The sequence below is a fragment of the Psammomys obesus genome, unplaced genomic scaffold (assembly GCF_907164565.1).
Source record: "Psammomys obesus unplaced genomic scaffold, mPsaObe1.curated_primary_1811, whole genome shotgun sequence".
NCBI classification, from domain to species: domain Eukaryota; kingdom Metazoa; phylum Chordata; class Mammalia; order Rodentia; family Muridae; genus Psammomys; species Psammomys obesus.
In genome coordinates this window covers 7127038-7149716 of record NW_026585797.1, presented here as the reverse complement: position 1 = coordinate 7149716, position 22679 = coordinate 7127038, and the positions used below count along the sequence as shown (strand labels likewise).

The window sequence follows — 22679 nt, the reverse complement described above, 5'->3', positions numbered from 1 at the left end:
CCTCTTTCTTTGCAGACTCATTCTACTGCTTTGATTGGATTTCATGGCTAGGCATAAGATCCTTTTTTTGTCTGTTGTTTTTCTCTCCGTGGTTGGTTATCATGGCAAACTGGCACTTTATCCAGATCATAAAGATGCTTTTCCCACTAGAAGATCAATAAAGGTTGTGGGTTCTGTTGTAGAAAATAAAAGTGTTAGACTATATGATGTTTATTATTTGCCCTTGGATTATTGTGGCGGTATTATTTAACCTGCTATCACAATCAAATAAGACACAGACACCTGATAGATTTTATAATTTCTTTATTACCTTGGGCCAAGCAGATATTTCTGCCTACACTGTCTCAATGACCTCACCATCTATCTCCCAGCCCCCATCCAATGCCATCGCCTTAACTATCCTCATCTGGTCTACCTTCCACCTATAATCCCAAGATACTTGCTTATATTTTTCATCTTGGTGTTTTCTCCATCTACACTATCCTTAGATTCCTTTTTCCCTCCCCCTTTCCCCCCCCCCCCCCCCCCTTTTTTTCCCCCCCCCCCCCCCCCCCCCACGGTTCCTTCTCCATGGTAACCCATTCTGGCATCCTCCTTCCTCCTCTCTTTCTGTGTATTTCCCTATTTTGAAGACAGATTCTCCTGTCTTCAAAAGCCCAGGAACTTTAGCCACACCTACCCCATTCTGCCCTGGCCAGGTTATAGACCTTTTAATCAACTAATCAAGTATGTCTTAGGCAGGTTTACACAACAAGGCTAGGTGTGTTCAGGGGAATAACCAGATCTTGAGGACCAGTAACTATCATCAATATGCAAGATTCAGACCAACCCCCAACAGAGTTCTTACTGAGATGCTAAGCTGGATACAAGGCCCCCACGAGCCCCTTTTTCTCGATTGCCAAAGTCACTTGAAGTTTTCTTCATAGTAAATCCTGAGGGAAAACAGGATGTCTCTGGGAGAGCCTGGAGATGTAGGAGTCAGTTCCCTGGACAGAAGCTAATGTACACCCAGCAAAGAATGCTTTCTTTTGGGTATCTTGCACCGTGGGAGCCCACAGACGCATACAGTTGCAGAAAAGGGAATGATTCTCTGTGACTCAGCCACAGGGCTGAGAAGCCCCCATTGTGGTGAGATTAGGATCACTGCCATAATCTTTATGCCAGATCTGAGGCAAGTTTTATTAAATGCTAGCCAGGACAAGGGGTACTCACTAGGTCTACCCAGGATTCCCAGGGTATGGCACCAACTTTCTTTAGTCAGAAGCTTATAACGGCAAAACCCACAAGGCTGTGCATACTTTTCACCTTCGTCCAGTCAGGGGCAAGCATTCATCCAGATGTACTTCCTGCCTATGCCCCGCCTACTTGTGATCAAGCACATCCTGTGTAGCTGGGGCAACCAACCTTGTTTACAGAGTGAAAATCTTACACGAACAGCAGCCCCCAGCAGCCCAGGAAGCTCCCTGTCCTTGGACAAGTGGGGCTTAGAGGTTAGTCATTTTTGTTTTGTGGCTCTCGTAAGCACAGCAATTTGAACTTAAAACATAATTTTAGCCATCATAGCAGTACACAGGGAACACCTGGTGCCAGGCAGGAAACTAGAACAGCTGCAACATCACCATAATAGAATGTTGGACCAAAACCCAACAAAAACTAAATCACAATAAGAAAAGCCCAATGATACTTTGTTTCTTAACATGCCTGAGATAGGTTTGAAACACTGATTTGTAGGTTACCTCTGGCAGCAAGCAGGGAATGACAGTGTAATTAAAGGCCAAGTAAAAAATATATGCCAAATTTGAAAGAAGGTTAATTCTTGGGGCCACAGAGAGATCTGGTAGGCAGTCACAGGAACAGCAGTGGTTTCTCTGAATTTTTGTTCTTTTAACTAGTTGACAGATATGTGGATCTTAACGTACTATATTTTTAAATGGCTGATTTCATAATTTTAAAATCTGTTTTTAAAAGAAAGGAGAGCCTTTTCCACCTCTGATTGGCTGTATGGAGTTACTGACTAGACCTTAAGGAGCTGATGGGTTTGTCTCGCATCCATGGTCCTATCAGATTCATTGTCACTGCACTTCACCACCTCGTAGTATTGGCACTAGCAGGAAAACAGGACAAGAAACCCCACATTTTGCCACTTACGCGGTGCTTAATAAGACTAAAGGAAATCTTTGCTTCTTAAACACATTATATCTCATAGTAGTAGTGAGAGTGTTGTGAGACAGGGTCCCACCATGTAGCACTGGCTGGCCTGGAGCTCTGAAATTCCCCCTGACTCTTCTGGGATTAAAGGTGTGCAATACTGCTCCTAGCTGGATGCATTTTTTTCCTCCTTGCTCAATTACAATGCTAATGGCCAAAGTTAACCAAGGCAAGTTGAGTTCTGGGTAAATTGGCTGAGAATCCCCTGCCAGAGCGACAGCTGGGGTTAGGGGCAGGGGTGTTCTTAAAAGCTGCTGTGTCTTTGTTCTACTGTCCTTCCCCCCCCGGAGGTATCTTGTTCTGAAAACCATTGTTTCTTTTGTATTAACAGCATGGCCGGACCCCCTTGCACCTTGCCGCCAATAAGGGTCATCTCTCTGTGGTCCAGATTTTGCTGAAGGCTGGCTGTGACCTCGATGTGCAGGATGATGTAAGTAGAAGCAAAGCATCATTCCCTCCTGAGACAGGTTGGCAGGGGAGCCTGTCTGCAGCCACAGCCCTCAGTGCAGATGTCAGCAGTGAGAGGAGGGAGGGTAGCAGAGGCTTGCCAAATGCTTTTGCCGCTAGTCTGGTCCCTGTGCTGGCGAAAACTTTCTTGGGAACACCTACTGGGAGACCCATTCTCAGCAGCAAACTAGTTTGTAAGAGGCTCTTCTGTTGTGGTCCTCATTTGAGAGGAGAGTCCCTAAGGACATTTCCCTGTGTCCTGTCCTAGTATAAAGGACAGACCCTGAAGTGAGTGTGGGAAAGGCCTACTGGGTGAGTGTGTCATTGACCAAGTTTCCTGCTAAAGAGATGAGGCTCACCTCCCCCATCGCCCTTACTCTTATTTTTTTCTTAGTTTCATTTAGCTGGAAGTTCCACTCCCACTGAAAAGGAGAAAAGGGACTCAGAATGCAAGAACAAGGCCTCTAGAAAAGAGTTAGCTATAGTTCTATGCTATTACCAAGATGTGACTCCCATCAGCTCGCTGAGTCCAACTCCAGCCGCTCTTGGATCTGTCACTGGCTGCCCAGCATTGTCTGTCAGGCCTGAGTCTGTGGGACTGGCCGAGTGGGATTGCACAGCACAGAGTTTTCTCTTGGGTCTTTGGAGAAGGTGGAGTCCCTGAAGAGGGAGTGTGTAAATTGCCCTCCAGTGAGCTATTAGGAAACAAACAAACAAACAAACAAACAAACAAAACCCTATGGCGATACGAACTATTTTCAGAAAGTGTTTCAATTCTTTTTATTATTTTATTTTGGGCATTTTGCCTGCATGTCTACCTGTGCACCTAGCGCATGCAGAGACCAGAAGAGGACATCAGATTCCCTGGAAGTGGAGTTACAGTCCCTGGTTGTGGACTGCCGTGTGGGGGCACTGAGAATTAAACTCAGGCCCCTTGAAAGAGCAGCAAGTACTCTTACCCACTGAGCAGGGCCCTCCTTCATCTCTCAATGATGTGGTAGAATTCTAAGAAATAAAAGTGCTGTGAGTAAAACAGCATCTTACAGAGTCTGGCTCTGTAAAAACTTCTTCCAAATTCACCTTTAACAACACTAGCTAAAATTTTCCTTGCACTTCCGTACAATAGCCTAAAATTTAACAAACACAGTCACAGATGACTTACTACATAGCAAGTTTGGGACGAGCCTTGAATGTGTGAGACACTATCTGCAGGCAGGTGGGCACATGGACTGGTTTTATGCATGGGCAGAGTTAGCAGCATATAGATATAAGTCTCATATAAATCCCTGGTTATATCTGAAGCATACCAGGTCACCAAGGGCATTAGTCTCAAAAATGCTGATTTAGCTATAAGCTGTTGATTTTCATCTTGGGTCACACTTTATTTTTCTACACTATACCCAACAAAACATTCCTGACCCAAATTGTCTCCTTAGAGGTCAGGTGGAAAATACAGGGAGAGGGTAGAAATAAATTATCAAAGGGAAGACAGGGCCTTGAGTTGCTGGTACAAATATGTTGGAATAATCTAGTCTTCTCTTTTATAATTAAAGTTGTTGCTTGCCACTGTGGCAAGGTCACAGCACCAGCCATGCCACCCCATCCCGACACCCCTACTGTCAGGTCCTGAATCTGAGGCTCTCTGTGGTCTTATGTGACAGACAGTATGCTCATGTTTCAGGTATGGAAGAAACAGAACAGGCAAGAATTCCCTCAGCACAGCACTACTGGGCCAGGGTGGAAGGAAAGCCAAGCCCTGCATTTCAATAAAACACGTCTCTTATTTGAGCCACTGGGGTCTTTTTACATCCTTTCCTGCTTTACACAGGCAATGCGTACCTTGCTTCTCCATATAATGCAAAACAACACTGACCGTGTAACAACAGTGTGAAAACGGGGGCGAATGACGTGCTCTTTAGCTGCTTCCTGTGTGCCTACCTGCCCATTGATGGTCAGCTTTGAGACATCTCCGAGACTGTAAATAAATTGCTTTTATTCTCATTAAAGAAGAGAGACAGTTTAGAAGCTCCCCATCGGGGGGGGGGGGGGGTAGAAACGAAGAATGTTGACTTTATGAAGATTGACTTCTGACTTCATATTCTGCAGATACTGATCTTTATGGCATGGTAATATCTGAGAATTAGAGGAAGAATGATCTCCAGTGGCTTGGAGTGGGATTATAATGAGTTTCAACCCATGGAAACCAGTTCTTTAGATGCAGCTGCTGGAGCAAAGTCTGTCTTGTTTCCCCGCTAATCCTATCAAATGCCATATCTGATTGGTCAATGAGCAATCACATGACTCCTACCCCAGCAATAGTCTAGGACCCTGTGGCTACAGTAAAAGGCACGAAGAAAGACAGAAATAGGAGAAAGCATAGAAGAACAGGTAGGAAGGACCCTAGACGATCTGAGAGAGAAGAGGTCAGCACCCCACTTTGCACGCTTGTTGAGGACCTACTTACAGCACATTTGCTTGGGCTCCTGGGGGCTTCCATTAGCTTGGCTTTGGAACACCCAGTGCTTTTCACTATATAGGAGATGGAAATAAACGTCCAGAACAAAGATGTAGAGCTCAGGTTCAAATGCTCTGCAGTGAGAGACAACTGATACTTCAGGGAGATCAAGTGCTGGCTGTCTATATTCTTTGCTGACGGGTCAACACGCTTCAAATCAGAACACCAGCTGAAATGCTGCTGCTACTTACGGTTTCTGGCAGGGTCTCTTCCTTTGTTTCTTCAATTCATCATTCAACAAGTAGATCCTGGGTGGCCTAGGGGCTGTCCTCTATGCTGCACTCTCAGCTCCCATGGTTAAGGTACCCCAGCCTCGCTGAGAAACCCCAGGGCTAAGTTTAACTGCCTTCACAAGCTGGAAGCACCTTGCTGTGGAGGCACAGAGCCATTGCAGTTTGATTTAGCAAGCTATCCTAGGTGAGGTTTATCATTATAACAAGAGAATTACAGGGCATGACTCTTGGCACATATTTAGGGATGAATAAATATTGAGAAAATGTGTTGAGAGGGCTAGGTTTTCTTCGGCATTTTCTTCGGTTTCAGAGTTCCCTGGTTGATACAGATCTATTCAAACAGGCTTTTGTCGGAGCTGCTGTGTGGATCCATCAGTAGATCAAGTGTATCTTTTTGTAGCTAGTAGTAAATTTATAATATACATGCTTAATATACATACAGGCTTACATTTACAGGAGCTAAGAATTGATTCTCAAGTAACTGAGCGTACATCAACTGAGGGTCTGGGTTTAACTGTGTTGTGTGTTCTAGAGAGAAAGTAGTTCCACAGATGGCTGGAGGCAGCTCTCTGTCCATATGTTTTGTCTTTCTCATCTTGGTAACCTAAGATAGCTAGCTTCCAAGATTGGAGGAAGTGCATTACCAGTCTTCTGGAACCAGCCTGGCCACTGTGAGCAACGCTGTCTGACCCTCCACGAAGAGCAGAGCAGAGAGTTGTTGCACAGCAGTGATAGACATGGGGAGCAAAGAGCCAGGCTCTCAGCAGGAGGAGGAAAGCTAGAAGGGACTTGGCTGCTTGGACAAGAATACAGCTGAGTGGAGCGGCTGGCTCCGGACAGCTTCTCACTATGGCTGTACCCAAGCATCAGGTCTCCTTGAGTCTTGACAATCCCCTTGGGAACGTTCTGCTAAGAGCCCATCAGTAAGCGAGGCTTAGCCGCTTGTATCAAGCTGGAGTCTTGCAAAGGAAAATCATCTCAGAGGAAGCTCCATAGGTGAGCAAAGACATAATAAGTAACGGTGCAACATGAAAAGGGAGTCCTCGGCAGAATGCCTGTCATTTGTGGGGTGATTAAAAGGCCTTCCCTATTGGGAACCTGACTGAGTCAGGACCAGTCTCACGTTTCTTGTCGAGAATAAGCTTTGTCATCATTGTTTTAGGGAAAGCCATGACTAATCTGATAAAAGGGAATTCTCCTGTGATTTTTAAAAGCTGAGACTCAGGCATTATCCCATCTGACTTGTTTGGGCACTGAGCGTCTCTCCACCTGGATAGGCCTTCTCAGAGGCCTGGCCTAGCTCCTCTCCTGCAGCCGCTTTTCTGTGCCACATTCTCCTTTTGACCACAAGGCACCCAGAAAGGGTCCTCTCCAAGTTAGATACTGGGAGGGGGAAGAGGAAGAAAAACAGTCCAAATCTACCTCACAATGGCAAGGAAAGCGTTGAGAGCAAAACAGTCACGCTGCCATCATGGGAATGGGGCTTTCCGACCCCAGCACTCTACACGTCCCTGAAATCAAGAAAACTTGGAGGAAAGCTTGTGAAAAGGGCAGTCCTGCCCCTGGTGTCTTCTTCTGGCTTAAACTTGCAGTTGGTAGTAGTTTTGCCTCATGTGAAGTTATGTATGTTAAATATAAAAAAGCTGAAAGGTGGTGATGCATTCCACTAGTTCCAGTACTTGGGAGACAGAGGCAGGTGGATCTCTGTGATTTCAATGCCAGGGTGGTCCATATAGCAACTTCCAGCACAGCCAGGGCTACATGGAGAGACCTAGTCTCAAAAACGGACTCTGCAGTCGCCAGTGACCACTGCAAAAAGAAGCTTCTCCAACTAGAGCAGACACCAGCACTGTTCTACAGGCACAAACACTTATTTGGAAAGCAATTTGAGTGAGAGGCTATCTTTTCTATGCAAAATAACAGCCACAGCTTCTTCACTTGGTGCCTGTGCCTCCCTAGCCACGGGTTTCTAATGAGATAACTGTCCCAGATGAGATTTTTCTCCTATGAAGCAGGCATCAAATCTAGTCAAAAAGGCAGGTGGCACCCCCTCCCCCATCTTATTTTTCTCTTGCTGTGATAACACACCATGACCAAGGCAGCTTATGAAAGAAAGTGTTTGAGTGGGCTTATGTTTTCAGAGTCAGGATCTATGATGACAGGAACAGCCAAGAGCTCACCCCTTGACCCTCAGGCAGGAGGCAGAGAGAGCACACTGGGAATAGTTGAAGGTTTTTCGAAACCTCAATACCCACCCCCAGTCACACACCCCATCAGACAAGGTCATCAGCTGTTCCCAAGCAATCCCACCAACTGAGGACCAAGAGCATTCAAGCATATGGGCCTATGGGGGCCATCTCATTGAAACCACTGCACAAACCGCCCCTCTCCCGTACCAATCTTGCCACTGTTAGTCGAGTGGGAGTGTCTCGCCTCAGTGGTTGGTACTGTGCACTGGCTCTGAGTTGAGGAGGACTATTAATACCAGCTCTCCACTAGCAGCCTAACAGTATTCAAAAGAACAAGGAAGAAGCTAAAAACCACTACTGTGGTTTTAAAATTATTTCATGCGCATGAGTATTTGGCCTACTTGTATGTGCACTTATGCATACCTGGTGCCCATGGAGGCCAGAGAGAGCACTGGATCCTCTGGGACTGGAGTGACAGATAGTTGTGAGCTGCCGTGTGAGCTCTGGGGCTTAAATCTGGGTCCTCTGGAAGAGCAGCCTCCCCCATATAGATTTTGTTTTATTATTGTTGTTTTTTAATGGTTAAAAAAAATACAAGAGCACAAACCCACTTTTATTTATTTACTTTTCATTAGTTTAAATCCGGGAAGGGCACAACATGACACGGATTCTGTGTCCAGTGGCCTTTGCAGGAAGGCTGCTTCGGAATTTGGCACGAACCAGGCCACTGGTCCCATGGGCCCGAGTTACTTCTCCCCAGGTCACTCTGGTTGTGTTTGGTTTGCCTCCAGGGGTCACTGTATTGTTTTTTGTTTTATGCACATGAGCACATCTCTTGCCTAAGTAGAATTCAGTTTCATCTCAGGCATAAACACCTTCAATTTTAAGAAGAGCTGTGTGTTCTCTTTGGTTCCAGAGACCTCGCTTACAGCCAGCAAAAGTGGCTTTGCACCACAGCCTTCCAGGCATGTTTGCTGCTTAGAAGCCCTGTTCCCAGCAGGCCTCCACAGGCGCCAAGACTGCGGAAAGAGCCTCATAGATTTTTAGAAGAGAAACTTTTCATCTTATTTTATAAGAAAAGTAGATTTGAGGTTATTTTATGCAGCCAAGTCTGGCTTTGACCTCACAATCCACCTGCCTTTGCCGCCTGAGTGTTGGGATTATAGGTATATGCTGATATACCTAGCCAAATGTGTGTTTTGGCTAGGATTGAGTGGGGGTTTTATTGTGATAACATGTGCACACACGCACGCTCTCTCTCTCTCTCTCTCTCTCACATACACACACAGAGTAACATGAAACATGTCAGTTTATCTATATTTTGGTACAGTTCCTGGGTACTGGTGGTTCCTGCATACTAGTCACTGCTAGTATATATTTCCAGAACTTTCCCTCTTGGAGTAAATGTCTTTAATGTGTGTCTTTATGATGAATCCCAGTGAGGTCAGTGAGTTTCATTCAAGCTACCATAGTTAGTGGTGCAGCGCTCCTGAAGTTGCTCTTTGCTGTTTCTTACAGTCTCACCTGCTTCTCTCGGACTAGGTTTCAGAGAAGTTCAGGAATGTGCTCCTTATTTATTCATATATATATATATATATATATATATACACATATATATATATATACATATATATATGTATATATATTTATCTATTTATTTATCTACCTATCTATCTATTTATTCATTCATTTATTTATTTATTATGTATACAGTGTTCTGCTTGCACGTACACCTGCATGCCAGAAGAGGGCACCAGATCTCATTATAGATGGTTGTGAGCCACCATGTGGTTTCTGGGAATTGAACTCAGGACAGTCAGTGCCCTTAACCTGTGAGCCATCTCTCCAGCCTGAGAAGTATATTCTTGCTCCTCCGTGCTCTCTCTGGAAATGTACTACTGTAAATCTTTCTTTCCAGCTGAATCATAGAATCCCAAAGGAAGAGAACCCCGGCCTTGCCTTTTCCTGTGAGGGTCCTGAGGCCCTGCAAGCTGTACACAATTATACACAACACATTCTCCTGATCCCATGGCTCTTTGCCCTTTATTTCTTCCTGAAAACATCCACAGTGTTCAACCATCTCCCCTTTCAAGCCTGGACCTCAGGCTTGACTTGGCTTTGCCTTAACTTGACTCCCCAGTGCGTGCCAGAGATGAACTGTGTTCCTAGAAGTGCAGAGCTCATAGTCCTTCATGACTGTTGCCGCTGCCTTACCTCTGGGCTGTTTACTCATCCTCTCTGCCAAAGATAGGGGGAAGAGTCAAGTTCTGATTTGGTGCCTGAAGCAGAAAAGCCCAGGAATCTGGTTACAGAGGAAGGGTTAGAATGTAGCATAAATCAGCAGGAGGCGTTTCAGAAATATGCAATAAAAGCCTGCAGTCCTGGAGTCCTCACACCCCCATGTTGCTCTTGGCTAGTGCTAATCAGTGAACAAATTACACACCTGTCATCAAAGCATGACGCCCTTCAGCTGTCACCGCTGGAGAGTGAGTCCTCTGTAATCTGGGCCTGAGGACCTCGTGAGGAGTGAGGGTTGCAGGAGTTGATGGTTGCACTGTAACACAGCCTGGCTTCCAGACATGTCTCCACTAAATTGCTCTGCTGCGTGCATTCTCTGCTGATGGGACCGACCCGAAAGCTTGTCTTGCCTTTAGTGTCCAAGCCCTTCTGCAAGTACCCAATCTCCTCCTTGAGGAGAGAGGAGACACCCCGCTGTCCAGAGGGATGTGGGGGCTGCTGGAAAAATTTGTTGTTCTTGCCTCTGTCACTTGTAGGGGGACCAGACAGCCTTGCATCGGGCTACTGTGGTGGGAAACACTGAGGTCATCACAGCGCTTATCCGGGAGGGATGCGCCCTGGACAGACAGGACAAGGTGAGTGGGATGGCAAGGACTGAGGGGTGCTGCAGACCCAAGGAAGCAGCTTGCCTCACTGCTACTCTCAAGACGTAATCTTTCTCCCACCACTTGGTCAACAAGAGATGTCAACCTAGATCTCTCTGAAAGAGTGTCTGGGATCCCAGCAGCTGTGTCTGTTTAAAAATCCTGCCCCCTGTTCTGTGGTGCTGTGCTAACAGCTTAAGACCAGGTACAGAAAGGAAAACAGAAGTCAGGACTTGTGGGAGTCTGCTGGAGAAGAGGCACCCTGAGAAGCTGTTTCTTAGATGAGCAAACAAGTTAATGTTTTTAGCTATTGAAGAAAATTGAGACGAATCATTTCTTTCTTCCAGGAATCCCAATGATACATTGTTTGAGAACCCAGTGCTTTTAAATTGTCAGGTCTTAAAATGTGGATGCTTGTATTTAAGGGCGGTACAGCCTCTGTGTCCTTTTTCCCCTCATAGCTTTTCATCAAAGTGTGACGCATGTGCAGAAAAGGGCACAGACAATTAGTGCGGCACGAGATTCCTTGGCACATCCGAGAGCTCTGGGTCAGGAGTGGTTTCCCTACAGCCCGGAGCCCTTCTGTCTTGCCATCTCTTGCTTTAACTGCTCCAATAATGGCTCCACCGCAGTCTTGTGCCCCTTAGCCTCCCCAGCACTGTCCTGCTCACCGTCTCTGGGACCCAGGCTTCCCTCTTGTTAGTGTCAGTGTGCCCAGCCTTTGCCCTTTTGAACACTTCTCTATGTGTTTAACTGGAGAATGTGCTCTTGCCCTGAGCATGAAGGCCTGGGGCTACATATGTGTTCCTCCCCGCCTATCTTTCATTCCCTTTCTCACTAGCGTAAATAAGTGGGAGCCATTTTGCTGTTTGTACTTAAAAGCCATGTATGTAAAAGTCTTCTTTAGCTCATTTACAGTCCGTGTTCCTTCAGTGACTGGTCATTTGGAGTCCTGGGGAGTTTTATGCCAAACTAGAGACATAAAGACACGGGCATGGGGTTGTGTGCCTTTAATCTTAGCTCTCACAGGATCTCTGGATTTGAGGTCAGCCTCGTCTATACATCAAGTTCTAGGCCAGCCAGGGCTACGTAGTGAGACCCTATTTTAAATAACTAATATTTTTGGTGAAGACATGGAACTGGAGGATCATCTATCTCCTGGGCTTCTGGCCCTTCATAAGGCATGTTTTACAGGGCTTCTTCTGGTCTCAGGAGCATGGTGGAACCTTAGCGATGGTGGAAGTGGGAAGGAATGACAGTGTGACACCCCACGCATGTTGTTTCTATAGACAGAGCTGTGGGGAGGGGCTCGGGAGCCTTTCTCCATGCCATGCTTCCAAGGAGACTTTGATACTGGTCCAGGTACTTCCCTGCTGCACCTCATGAGGGGGTTTCACAAGGTGTCCAGAATGGCTCCTGTCCTCCGCCATTGTAGGAGGATGAAGAAACTGCTCACTCAGATCCTCTTCTGTGCTCTGTGGTTCTGATAGGTACCCTGTAGTGACCCGGGGTGCTTTAGTGAGAGGAGCCAGAGCCTGGCTAATGTGTCCTCTTGCCCTGTGTTACTCAGGATGGGAATACAGCCCTGCATGAAGCCGCCTGGCATGGGTTCAGCCAGTCAGCCAAGCTGCTCGTTAAAGCGGGAGCCAACGTGCTTGCCAGGAACAAGGTGAGGCCCCGCAGCTGACCTCCTCCTTCACAGATGAGGAAGGTTGTGGGAATCTTCATCCCTGTTTGTCTCCTGTCTGGGGGAGAGCTACTGGGGCATGGAGAACCCTGCAGGGGCGGATCACCTTGATGGCTCACTGCAGGGGTAGGGAGGCTGGTGCTGCAGGCAGGGTGAGCATGCCACAGTGCTGAGACCCTCTGCTGTGAGAGGCCCTGGGTCCTGCTGGGAACCTGTGCTTGTCATTTGATGCGATTATAATAGGACAACAGTAGAGAGCGGGCAGGAAGAATGTCAGCAAAGAACTAAAACGCTGATAGTAACAGCATGGTGTGGTCGAGTGGGCTGGGGCAGTGTGATTGGAGCAGCTGCCTTTGGGGTGCAGGTTGCAAAACAAAAATGGTTCTGTAGGACTCAGGTGGATCACTCACCTGGCATGCACAAGTTCCCAGGTCCGCGCCCTGAACCCCCTAAAACAAGTCTTACCTGTTTGTACGGTAGCTACCATCTGAGGTTCCTGTTCTTAAAGCAGCGACGAGAGCTAGGAAAACTTTATACTTAAGTGTATCTATGCTAGCAATAAGTAAAGCAGTAAAAAAGGCAGGAGAGGAGTGTAAAGTTATTCATTCAGAGTAAAACACAATGTAACTTAAATCACAGTTTTGGTGATGAGAGCCTGACCGAGGAGTGCATGGTGTCATGTAAATGCTCAATGCTAATGTGAATTTACATTTTGTGAAAACTAGGCCTGCAAAGATATCACCAAAATATTAACAGTGGCTATCTATTTGAATTTGCTAATTTTTGGTGTTCTTTTTAATTTTTGTCCCTTTTCCAAAATTCCTGAACTGAACTGCTTCTTTATTCAACCATTAGGAGAAGAGACGTGTTATTTTAAGAATAAAAGAAGCGTTGTCAGTACTGTTAGAGTATTTGCAGTGGTGCTGAGTGGTGCCTTTTCTTTCCTTGGATGGCCAGGATGGATCTGTGGCCAGTGTTTAAGGAACCTGAGGATTTCCCGCAGTGCACTTGCATGGTTGGTGACGCTGGCTGGTGATCTCACATGAAAAGCGGAGGAATACTAAGCCTGTGCCTGGGGAGGAACGGAATGAGAGCCATGGTCAGCGCTACACAGCGTGACACACACATGCACACGTGCACACACAGTATGGCACAGTAGTACCAGAAATCAAGAATCTGTACTCCCAAATCCCCGCAGACACATCACCACACAAGCTCTTCAATAACAGTTCCACGCACAAGCTCGAATACTAATCGGCTGACCAGAAATAGTCTCCATGGAAGGCATGACTTCCGGGCCTCACCCGCTGCGCTGCCTTAAATGAGATTGGCTGGGCTCAGCAGGGAGGAGTATTGTAAGGCCCAGACGACCTGCTTCGGTTGCTTTGACCTCTGATATCTCTTGGTTCTCACTGCCCTGATATTGGCTTTCTGGAGTGAGGTAAAGCAAGATGCTCTAGCCCTCATATGGGCGGAGGCAACGTTGCTTCTCTCCCTCATTTTCGTATGGACGGCCTCTCTGAGCTCGTCTCCATGTCTCCCACCTTCCTTTCTCTTTTCGTGCTCATCTCATGACTGCTCCTGGATTAGCCCACAAGCCTCACAGTTGAGTGGCTGGCTTGAGCTTGCTGCCTTCCCATCCTGCTGTTCCTCTGCCCAGATGCCTCCCAGCCTGCTGTGTTCTCAAGTCTCCAAGCACATGGCCCCTACACTTGAGTGGGTCTCCAGAGGCCTCCTGGAGCCTGTATTTCCTCGCCTACAGCTGTCTAGCGCAGGCTCGCTGGGCTGCGGTGCAGCCCTCCGTAGGCAGCTTTGTGGTCAGGCTTCTCGCGGTTCCCTCTTGGAGCCTGTGTGGTGCTGTGGCAGCTATGCTTGCCCGAGTTCTCTCAGGTGGGGCTGTTCCGCTTCTCCAAGATGGTGCGTGCTCCGGACTTTATACCTCCTGAGAGTCATCGTGATTTGTGAAGCAGCTTCTGCAAACAGCCTCTGAGGGATCTTCCACAGTCTTTCATATTTAGCAAACACAGCACCGTGTCGGAGAGTCAGAACGCATTACTGGGGGCAGGGGGTCGTCGCACATATACTGCAGGCCACATTTTTCATGGCAGCTTTGGAGGTGGGCTTACAGAAAGTCTTGTTTTTTAGGAGTGAGCCATGTCTCATGAGCTTGAACCAGTGTATGTGGTTGTGTAATTGCCACCACAAACAGAATATTCCGTCACTTCAGAAAAGTTCTTCTGTACCCTTTGGTGGGAGTCCCCTAGCCAAGCCCTCCAAGCCCCTAGCAACCACACCTCTGTGTCACCCTTTCAAAAATAGTGTTTGTTTCTCTCAACGTTTGGGCTTCCTCCATGTTGTTAGACCTATGGCTCCTTCAGTCCATTTTATTGCTGACTAGTGCTGCACTCTATGGGTGCACTGGATGATCCAGTCCTACAGAGTCTGTCTTTCCTCCTCCGTCCCTCCCTCCCTCCTCCTCTGCAAACAGCCTTCCTCTCCTTTTCCATCCTTCCTTCTCTTTATCTTTGTTCTTTTTATTTATTTATTTTACTTTATATTTATTTTACTTTGTGTGTGTGAGTGTTTTGCATGCGTGTTTGCACACCAAATGTGTGCCTGATAGCTGCAGAGGCCAGACAAAGGCCTTAGATCTCTTGGAACTGACTGGAATTACCGATGGCTGTGAGCTGTTGGTGGGTGCTGGAAGTTGAACCTGGGTCCTGTGCCAGGGCATAATCGATATTTTTTAGTGGCAAAAATAAACTTTAATATGCTATATTTCTAGAATCTTCCAGCTTCTTTTATTTCACTCATTTTTCTCAGCACATATTTAACTACTGCCTTGAAGTCAACAGCTCCGAGATCAAGAGTATTTAAGGCATCAGCCTTGCTTACGGAGAGCTAACCTTGCGAGGTTCTCAGCCTGGCTGCACCTTAGGTTGTAGGACAATTAAAACCTAAAACAAACGAACAACAACAACAACAAAGATCCACCCCCGAGCCAGGCCTGGTAAACAAATTTCTCAGAATGTGAGACTTGGCCTGCATGCCGGGCCTTACCCAACAAGCTGAGGAAATCAGAGTGGAGAACAGGCCACAGGCTTGCACTGGTGGAGCTTGAGAGTATCCTGGACGCTTCTGGCATGCAGCAAGAGTTCCCAGAGAGGGCTGACACCGCCCACCTCAGCGGGCCACTTCCTCCTCAGCCCTAGTGAGGATGCCCAGGCAAGGCTGACTGGAGCCTCAGTTAGGAGAAGCACGGGTGATGCCAGTTTTCATTTGACTTATTATTTGCTTGTTGTTCAAATGAGTATTGTTTTTCAAAAGGAATCTAATGCCTAGAGTTTCTGAGGACAGTGCTGTGAGGTCTATAGGAGAGCAGGCAAGAGGAGAGGACGCACAGAGCTACGGGCAGGCGCGACCGCAGCTCTTAAGCTCAGCAGAACAAAGCGCCAAGCCTGCAATTATTTGCCTGTGTGCTGGGAATACCTCACCCACTTTCTCATTAAATGAAGAGAAACTGCTTTTCTGGGGGTTATCAGCAGCTCTTAGGACCTTGTCCCGGAATCACAGAGTTCTGTTTACACCATGGCTTTTGCAAAATTATTGTAGATATGCTTTTGGGGTGGTGTTTAAGTTCAGGAAGCAACAGTATTGCCTCTTAGGTCAACATTTTTTTTTTTTCATAATTCAAGTGTTTGTTTGAAAACATTGAAGAGGGCTGGAGAGATGGCTTAGAGGTTAAGAAGACTGGCTGTTCTTCCATAGGTCCTGGGTTCAATTCCCAGCAACCACATGGTAGCTCATAACCATTTATAGTGAGATCTGGTGTGCAGGCAGAGCACTGCATGAGTGATAAATACATCTTCAGGAACACTGAAGAGCAGGCCTCCAGATCAGGCCTGCTTCTGGGAAGCGTCCTTAGTGTGGCTACTGCCCTCAATGGGTAGAGAGTTGTCTCTGAACGCTGCGCACATGCTTGTGGTTCAGAAAGTACAAGGACCAATGACACCTGCTCGGGATCTCAGGAGGGAGGTAAAGAAGTTACAGCTAAGCACGTGGAGTGCTTTTCTGGATGGCTGTAACTCATGAGGGGCAGAGGCAGGGCTCAGAGCCAAAGCGTGGGGACAGAGGCGACTGCAGCTCGCTTGCCCTTTGCATTTACAGTTCTTGTATCTGAAACACCAGCGGCAATCCCTGTTGAGCAGACGGTGGCAACGGCTGCCTCTCGCTGAGGAGGTGTTCTGCTGTTCCCTGTGGGTCTGTGCAGACACATGCTAATGCGTTCTCCCTTCTCTCTGCCTTCTCTCTCTCAAGGCAGGGAACACGGCTCTGCACCTGGCCTGCCAGAACAGTCATTCCCAGAGCACACGCGTCCTCCTGCTGGGCGGCTCCCGGGCTGACCTCAAAAATAATGTGGGTGAAAGTACCAGCTTCTCACAGGCGCTTTTTATATAACCAACTCGGATGCAGCGTGAAGAGCTAGAAGCCAGAGTGCCAGGGCGTCTGGGGCCTAATCTCTAAGATTGTGCTAACTTTCCAAGGGTCGCCTAGAAAATGCCGCTTTCTGCACTTAGGCGTCAAGTTTGCCTCATCAGTTCTTTATTATATGTCTTTCGGGACTAGAGAGCCCATAAATGAGCAATCCTCAACCTGTGGGTTGCTCTGTCTCCAAAAATATTTACATGATGATTTGTAACAGTAGCAAAATTACAGTTATGAAGTAGCAACAAAAACAATTTATGGTTGGGGTCACTACAACACGAGGAACTGTATTAATGGGTCACAGCCCTAGGAAGATTGAGAACCTCTGACATAATGCTTTAAGAATGTACACCCACATAAAGTGTTACATTGTGGTGAGACAGTACCAGGCCGGGCTGTTCTGTGGCACTCAGTACCTCGCCTCTTCAAAGTTGAGCAGTGCCCTTCCCGAGAGTAGGCAGGGCAGTGGGGCTTGAGAACATCCTTCCTCCTGTGTTTTCTGCCGAAAGCCTGTGGCTTAAGCCAACACCTCCCTGTTTGGAGGCAGATTTATATGGTTCTAGAAGTCTCTGAGCCCTAGCCTTGGCTCTTTCTTAGTCCAAAGGAGACAGCTGTGCTAAATGGCCATGGTCTAGACAGAAGGCAAACACAAGCAGGAGCCGGCAGCGTGTTGTGATGGAGTCTGAATTTTTCTGATTCATCAGCAACCTAGGCTGTATCCTCCATAGAGGATGATAGCAGGCTTCCAGCTGTGATGGGTCTTTGCTGGGAAACTCATTTCCAAAGCAACAGGGTTGTTTTAACTTTGCTTAATCCAGACACTTTGAGTTGTGGGGAGGTCAGTGTCCACAGAGCCTTATCATCCACAGTAGCCATTAGTGCTCGTGGGAAGCAGGCATCTAGTGTCATGCGCACTAAAGCAAAGCAAAGGTTCGTGGCATTGAAGATGTTGAGGGAGCAGCTTAGAGTGAGCCCTCCCTACAGCATACAGCTGCCTGCTAGCTTTTAAGTGATGACGTTTTCTGTTGTTGTGCTTTGTGACTGCTGACTGTGCTAAGAGCTTGATTTCCGTCCACAGGCAGGGGACACCTGTTTGCACGTGGCTGCGCGGTATAATCACCTGTCCATCATTAGAGTTCTCCTCAGTGCTTTCTGTTCTGTTCACGAAAAGAACCAGGTCAGTGCACACAGTGGGGTGCACACAGGAGTAGGGGCTGCTGGGAAATGTTACCCTCTGACTTGTCTGGGACTCCACCGGTACCTGTTGCAGTGGCCTTGACTTATCTGGCTGCCTGCACCCTTGGACACGCATCCTCACCATCCCTCTGCACAGCACCACAGTGACATAGTGGACATTTTGAGGACAGCTTGCCATGACTTTTGCTTATTCTGGGATTTTATTAGGAAAGCCTACAGAAAGGAGTGTGGTGTAGAAAAGAAGCAAGGGAGCTAGGTGTTCCATGAATTCTGCTGCTCCATTCCCTACACTGCCACTTCCCTGTGAGCCGCTGAGCCTCTTGTTTCTTTGAAACTGGGCATGACCCTCGCATCTGTGCAGTGTGGTAGGAGTCTATAACGAAGCTGTGAACAATACAGCATGGAATGGACATGGCTTTCAGTAGTCATTTGGGTAAAGAAAATTGATTGTCTTGGTGTTATTGGTTTCTAGATAATGTGTTCTTTGCCTTTGAGGGAGAGGCTGGGTTTATAAACCTGGATTTAAAATTAGACTGTGGGCCAGATTAAACATACTTACTGGGCTGGAGAGATGGCTCAGCAGTTAAAGCACTGGGTGCCCTTCCAGAGGATCTGGGTTCAATTCCCAGCAACCACATGGCAACTCACAACTGTCTGTAATTCTAGTTCTAGGGGATCTGACACCAATGCATATTAAATAAAAAAAAAAAAAAACACAACGTACTTACTTTGACCTTCTCCAGCTGCTTCTAACAGCCATCAGGGACAGTAAGATATTGTTCTGGTCCCAGCATGTAAAAGAACCCAAATCTCTGTGCTTTGGGTTCAACAGAATACCTTTCAAATCTCTCTCCAGAGGGTATGCATTAACCTCCCCAGCTGCTTTCGGCTCAGTCAGGCTCCCGCCTCTCAGTCCCTACCCACAAGCCTTAGCAGCTCCCATCCCATCCCCAACCCTCAGAAATCCCACATCCAAGCCATGCTGTACCTGGGGGAAATTGGGTTTGGGAGTGGGACCTCGGCACTGTCGCTTCCCAGAGCTTCCCCAACACACAGGACTAAATGATGTAGGTGAAATAGACATTTGTCTTCACTCAAAGACAGATTTCACACTGCCCATAAATGAACACTGAGGCTCGTTGTCTGCTCTGGTAGAGGAGGATGGAATGGTCTCACTTCCCTCGTGTTTCTGTGGCCCACATCTGCCATTCCCAGTGGAAATGTCAGCCCATCTGTGGGGACTGCCGCCCTTCAGGGCTGATCATCTGGGAACACCTGTATGAAGAGAAAGGTGGAAATGCAGAGAGCCCTAACCAGAGCCTGGGCCTTGGTGTCCCCACCTGAGCTGCAGGGTCCCTGGTTCCTGGTCTCAGTTGGCTGAGGGGCAGGCACAGCCCTCTGCTCAGCTTTTCCTCAGAAGCCAAGCGCTTCTAACTATGACCTCCTGGGCTGATTCACAGGATGCAGAGCTCTGGGTGACCCAGTCTTGGGCAACCAGCCTGTCTCCTGAAGGCTTTGAGGCCCTCTGTTCTCAGCACCCCAACTGGTCCTCTTCACCCTACATATGTAGCCCTGGTTTGTGGCTTCCGGACTCCTCAGGCAGGAAGGTGTATGTGATGAATGCATTGCTGGGAGGGCTTCATGTTTGTGTGACAAGTCTTGTTTGGATTTGAAGAACACCCCAGGCAGAGATGTGTCGCCAGCCCAGGGCCAATCGGTGTGTTGAGAAAGCTATCTTCTGGCTGCTTGCAGGCTGGAGACACGGCCCTCCATGTGGCTGCTGCCCTAAATCACAAGAAGGTGGTTAAAGTCCTGCTGGAAGCTGGTGCTGACACGGCCATTATCAACAACGTAAGCGGAGCCACAGCGTTGGGTTCCACAGACTAGCAGCCCCTGAGGATCCAGTGAGCTTTACCGAAGACACGCCCCCCCCCCCAGGGTCCCTAAATCATAGCCCCCAGGGTGGTGCTCATCTGGATTGTGCCAACTCTGAGTGCAATCTAAACGACTCTTTTAGACACTGGGTGAGCGTAGTCTGGCAAGAGGAGAGTTCTAAGGGGTTCTTAGCAAGCTATCCTGTGGGCCTCAAGATGGCCTCCTGATCAGCTGATGAGCCCAGAACACCACGAGTGTCTCTCCAAGACTCTGCCCTCCATTCTTCCTTTTTCAGTATGCTTGATCACTTCTCATAGCTGGGCACCCTTTTTCCTGCAAGGGGCCCAGGTTACCGAAGCTAGTATTCTTCATCTCTGTGTGCAGCTCACCCTGCCCCCACCCCATCTTCTTCCTCCATCAGAACACTGAACCTGTCTGGTGCTCTCTACAATGGCCAAGACACACTCTTCTGGCTTTTAATCTTACAACCTACAGGGTGGCTGTAGCCTGTGCTGAGGCTGTTCCTGTTGGAGAAGTCACGCTAGGTGGATTTTCTGATCTTTGTGCTGCTCAACAAGAATGCCCACCTCCTTTCCTGCCCTCTGTGCCTAAGAGCCTTAATGAGCCTTACTGAGGAGCTGAGGCCTGAGTGTGGGGAGGAGTGTAACGGCCCACCCCTGCTGTCCCCATGTCACCTGTCTTCCCCGTGTCTTTCCTCAGGCAGGCCAGACCCCGCTGGAGTGTGCCCGCTGCCACAATAATCCTGAAGTTGCTCTGCTCCTCGCCAAGGCTCCCCAGGTAGGACTTAGTGCATCTTACAAACTGCGCAGGGCCTACACGGTAGCTGGGATTCCTCCGCTGTGATCTAACGAAGCCAGTGGAAAATAAATGAGAGTCGGTGGGCTGGGAAGCCAGGCAGTGTGGAAAGCCGGACTCTATATGGTGCCAGTGGTACCCAGGGTCCCACCCTTTCACTGGATGTGATCTTGCTGCCATGAGCTTCCTGGCCCCTCTCTTCTCAGCTGGCCAACCATAAAAGTTCTGGGTGCTTTGTTCCTTACTCAGAAATGATGGCTGATGTCATTGACTGAGGTTGGCAGTAACCAGAATAAGTTTGTAACCCTGGCATCCTGAAATCATGGCTGTTCTTCCGTCATACTTACACCTTCCACAGATGGTTTCTCTATGATTGTGCCTACCCTTTCCACTCTGCCTCATGCCATAGCTGCGACAAGACAACGTTCTGTAGTGTTCACCATCACTCATTCTAGCGGGAGCCATCGCTTCCTCGGTGTAGGGAAGGCTATTCCAGAGCAAGGCGGAAACACTCCTCTGTCCATCTTACTGAGGCTGGAGTGGAGTGGGGTTGGAGAATGAAAAGAAGCTTCTGGGTGCCATGCTGCTAGTACTGGGGTGTAGGGTGTTACATGGCCCTCGTTTCGCTTCATTTTAAAGACTTGCTGATCTGACTGGCAGCAGTTTCTAGACTGCTGGCAGTTCTCGGTTTTGTGAGAGACGCCTGGAGCTGGTCCTGCTCGGTGGTGCCTGATATCCGTGCACTGTGATGCAGGCCTCAGGGTGAGAAGCTGCTAGAAGTGTAGCCCACTCTAGGGACCATGTGAAATCAGAGGGATCGTGTGTTTTTGACCTGAGAATGGCCTCGTCAAGAGCCCCAAGCCTGCAGACCCATGCGCGTGGCAGAGCCTTCCTCAGCTGACGTTGGAGGGATGGCAAAGCCAATGAGCTCTCAAGGCCAAGAACAGAGTGACTCGAAACCCTTCTGGTCCACATGTAGATGCCAAAAGTGCAGGCAAAAACTGTTCACCAGAACTTTTCCCCTGCGGATGTTTGCACTCTGAAGACTGCTCCCCTGCAAGGGCTGTTCATCCTGGAATTAGCTAAGCCTGCCTCCTTGTTCAATTGTATCCCTGCTACTTTGCATGTGATAGTACCCCTCCCTGCCCAGCTGTCTATAACACACATGCTAAGCTTCCAGGGTGCTGCAGCTGCTCCGTCAGAGTGAGTACAGCCAAGCCGACCTCAGCTTTTCTGTGTCTGTCTGTCCATGTGTCTGTGTGTCTGTGTGTTCTCCATTTCCTTGTTGCCCCTAGTCAGGGTCCCGGAACCCCATTCATGCAAGGATATGGTCATCCACCTTACTTCTGCTTTGCAGAAGATAGACAAATGCTGGTCTGTCAGAATCCGGAAGTAGAGATGCCAGAAGTGTCTGCGGCAGTCCATCTGTCTGCCATTTCAGCATTTGGCAATTTGATAGCCACTCAGCCCTGTCCTGGGACACACACACACGCACCATGTCTCTGGGGCTGCACTATTCAGCCGCACAGGGCAGTGTGCTTTCAATGCGCCTGTCAGTCATCTTCAGGCAGCGGCTGCTGGGACAGCCGTCTCCTGGTCCCACTGCTTCCCGTTCTTTCCGTCGGATGAGAAAGAGTTCTGAGTTGCCACAGCATGTGCCGAGGCTGCTCATCCAGCTGCTGCTTGGGTACGTCTGCTGGCCCACGCCCTTGTCGGCCTTCTACCTTAGCTGCATTGTTAGGGGCAGGCACCGGTCCTCCGCTGGGGCCGCAGTTAGTCTGATGGTTTATCGATGCACCTCAGTGATGTCTGAATTAAACCAATGGGATTTTGGCATGCACTTTGGTCAAGAGAACTAGGAGGTAGAAAATGAAACTCCCAGGATCCGGGCTGCCTCATGGCATGCCATTCCTATCCTGGTTTTTTGTTTTGTTTTGCTTTTGATTTTTCTCTGTGCAGCCTTGGCTGTCCTGGACTCACTTTGTAGACCAGGCTGGCCTCAAACTCACAGAGATCTGCCTCTGCCTCCCTGAATATGCCACCACAGCCAGCTCCTATGCTAGTTTTATGTAAGTGGAATTCTCCGCACTTAGGCTGCACACACCTGCCTGGCCACGCCAGCTCAGCACATAGACATCTTATATT

At 48.2% G+C, this 22679-nt stretch overlaps 1 protein-coding gene and 1 pseudogene across 7 annotated transcripts in view; one reads left to right on the top strand and one right to left on the bottom strand.

The window, feature by feature from the left end:
• Positions 1–22679, top strand: part of Ankrd6 (ankyrin repeat domain 6) — a 144350-nt gene that overhangs the window by 109148 nt on the left and 12523 nt on the right. For all 7 annotated transcript variants that reach the window (XM_055599254.1, XM_055599251.1, XM_055599257.1 and 4 more), the window contains exons 3-9: positions 2540–2638; positions 10367–10465; positions 12045–12143; positions 16479–16577; positions 17725–17823; positions 19596–19694; positions 20439–20516. In XM_055599254.1, coding sequence (XP_055455229.1) covers positions 2540–2638; positions 10367–10465; positions 12045–12143; positions 16479–16577; positions 17725–17823; positions 19596–19694; positions 20439–20516 — 672 coding nt within the window. The remainder of the gene's footprint in view (positions 1–2539; positions 2639–10366; positions 10466–12044; positions 12144–16478; positions 16578–17724; positions 17824–19595; positions 19695–20438; positions 20517–22679) is intronic.
• On the bottom strand, positions 8229–8561 carry LOC129670701 (60S ribosomal protein L35a-like; annotated as a pseudogene).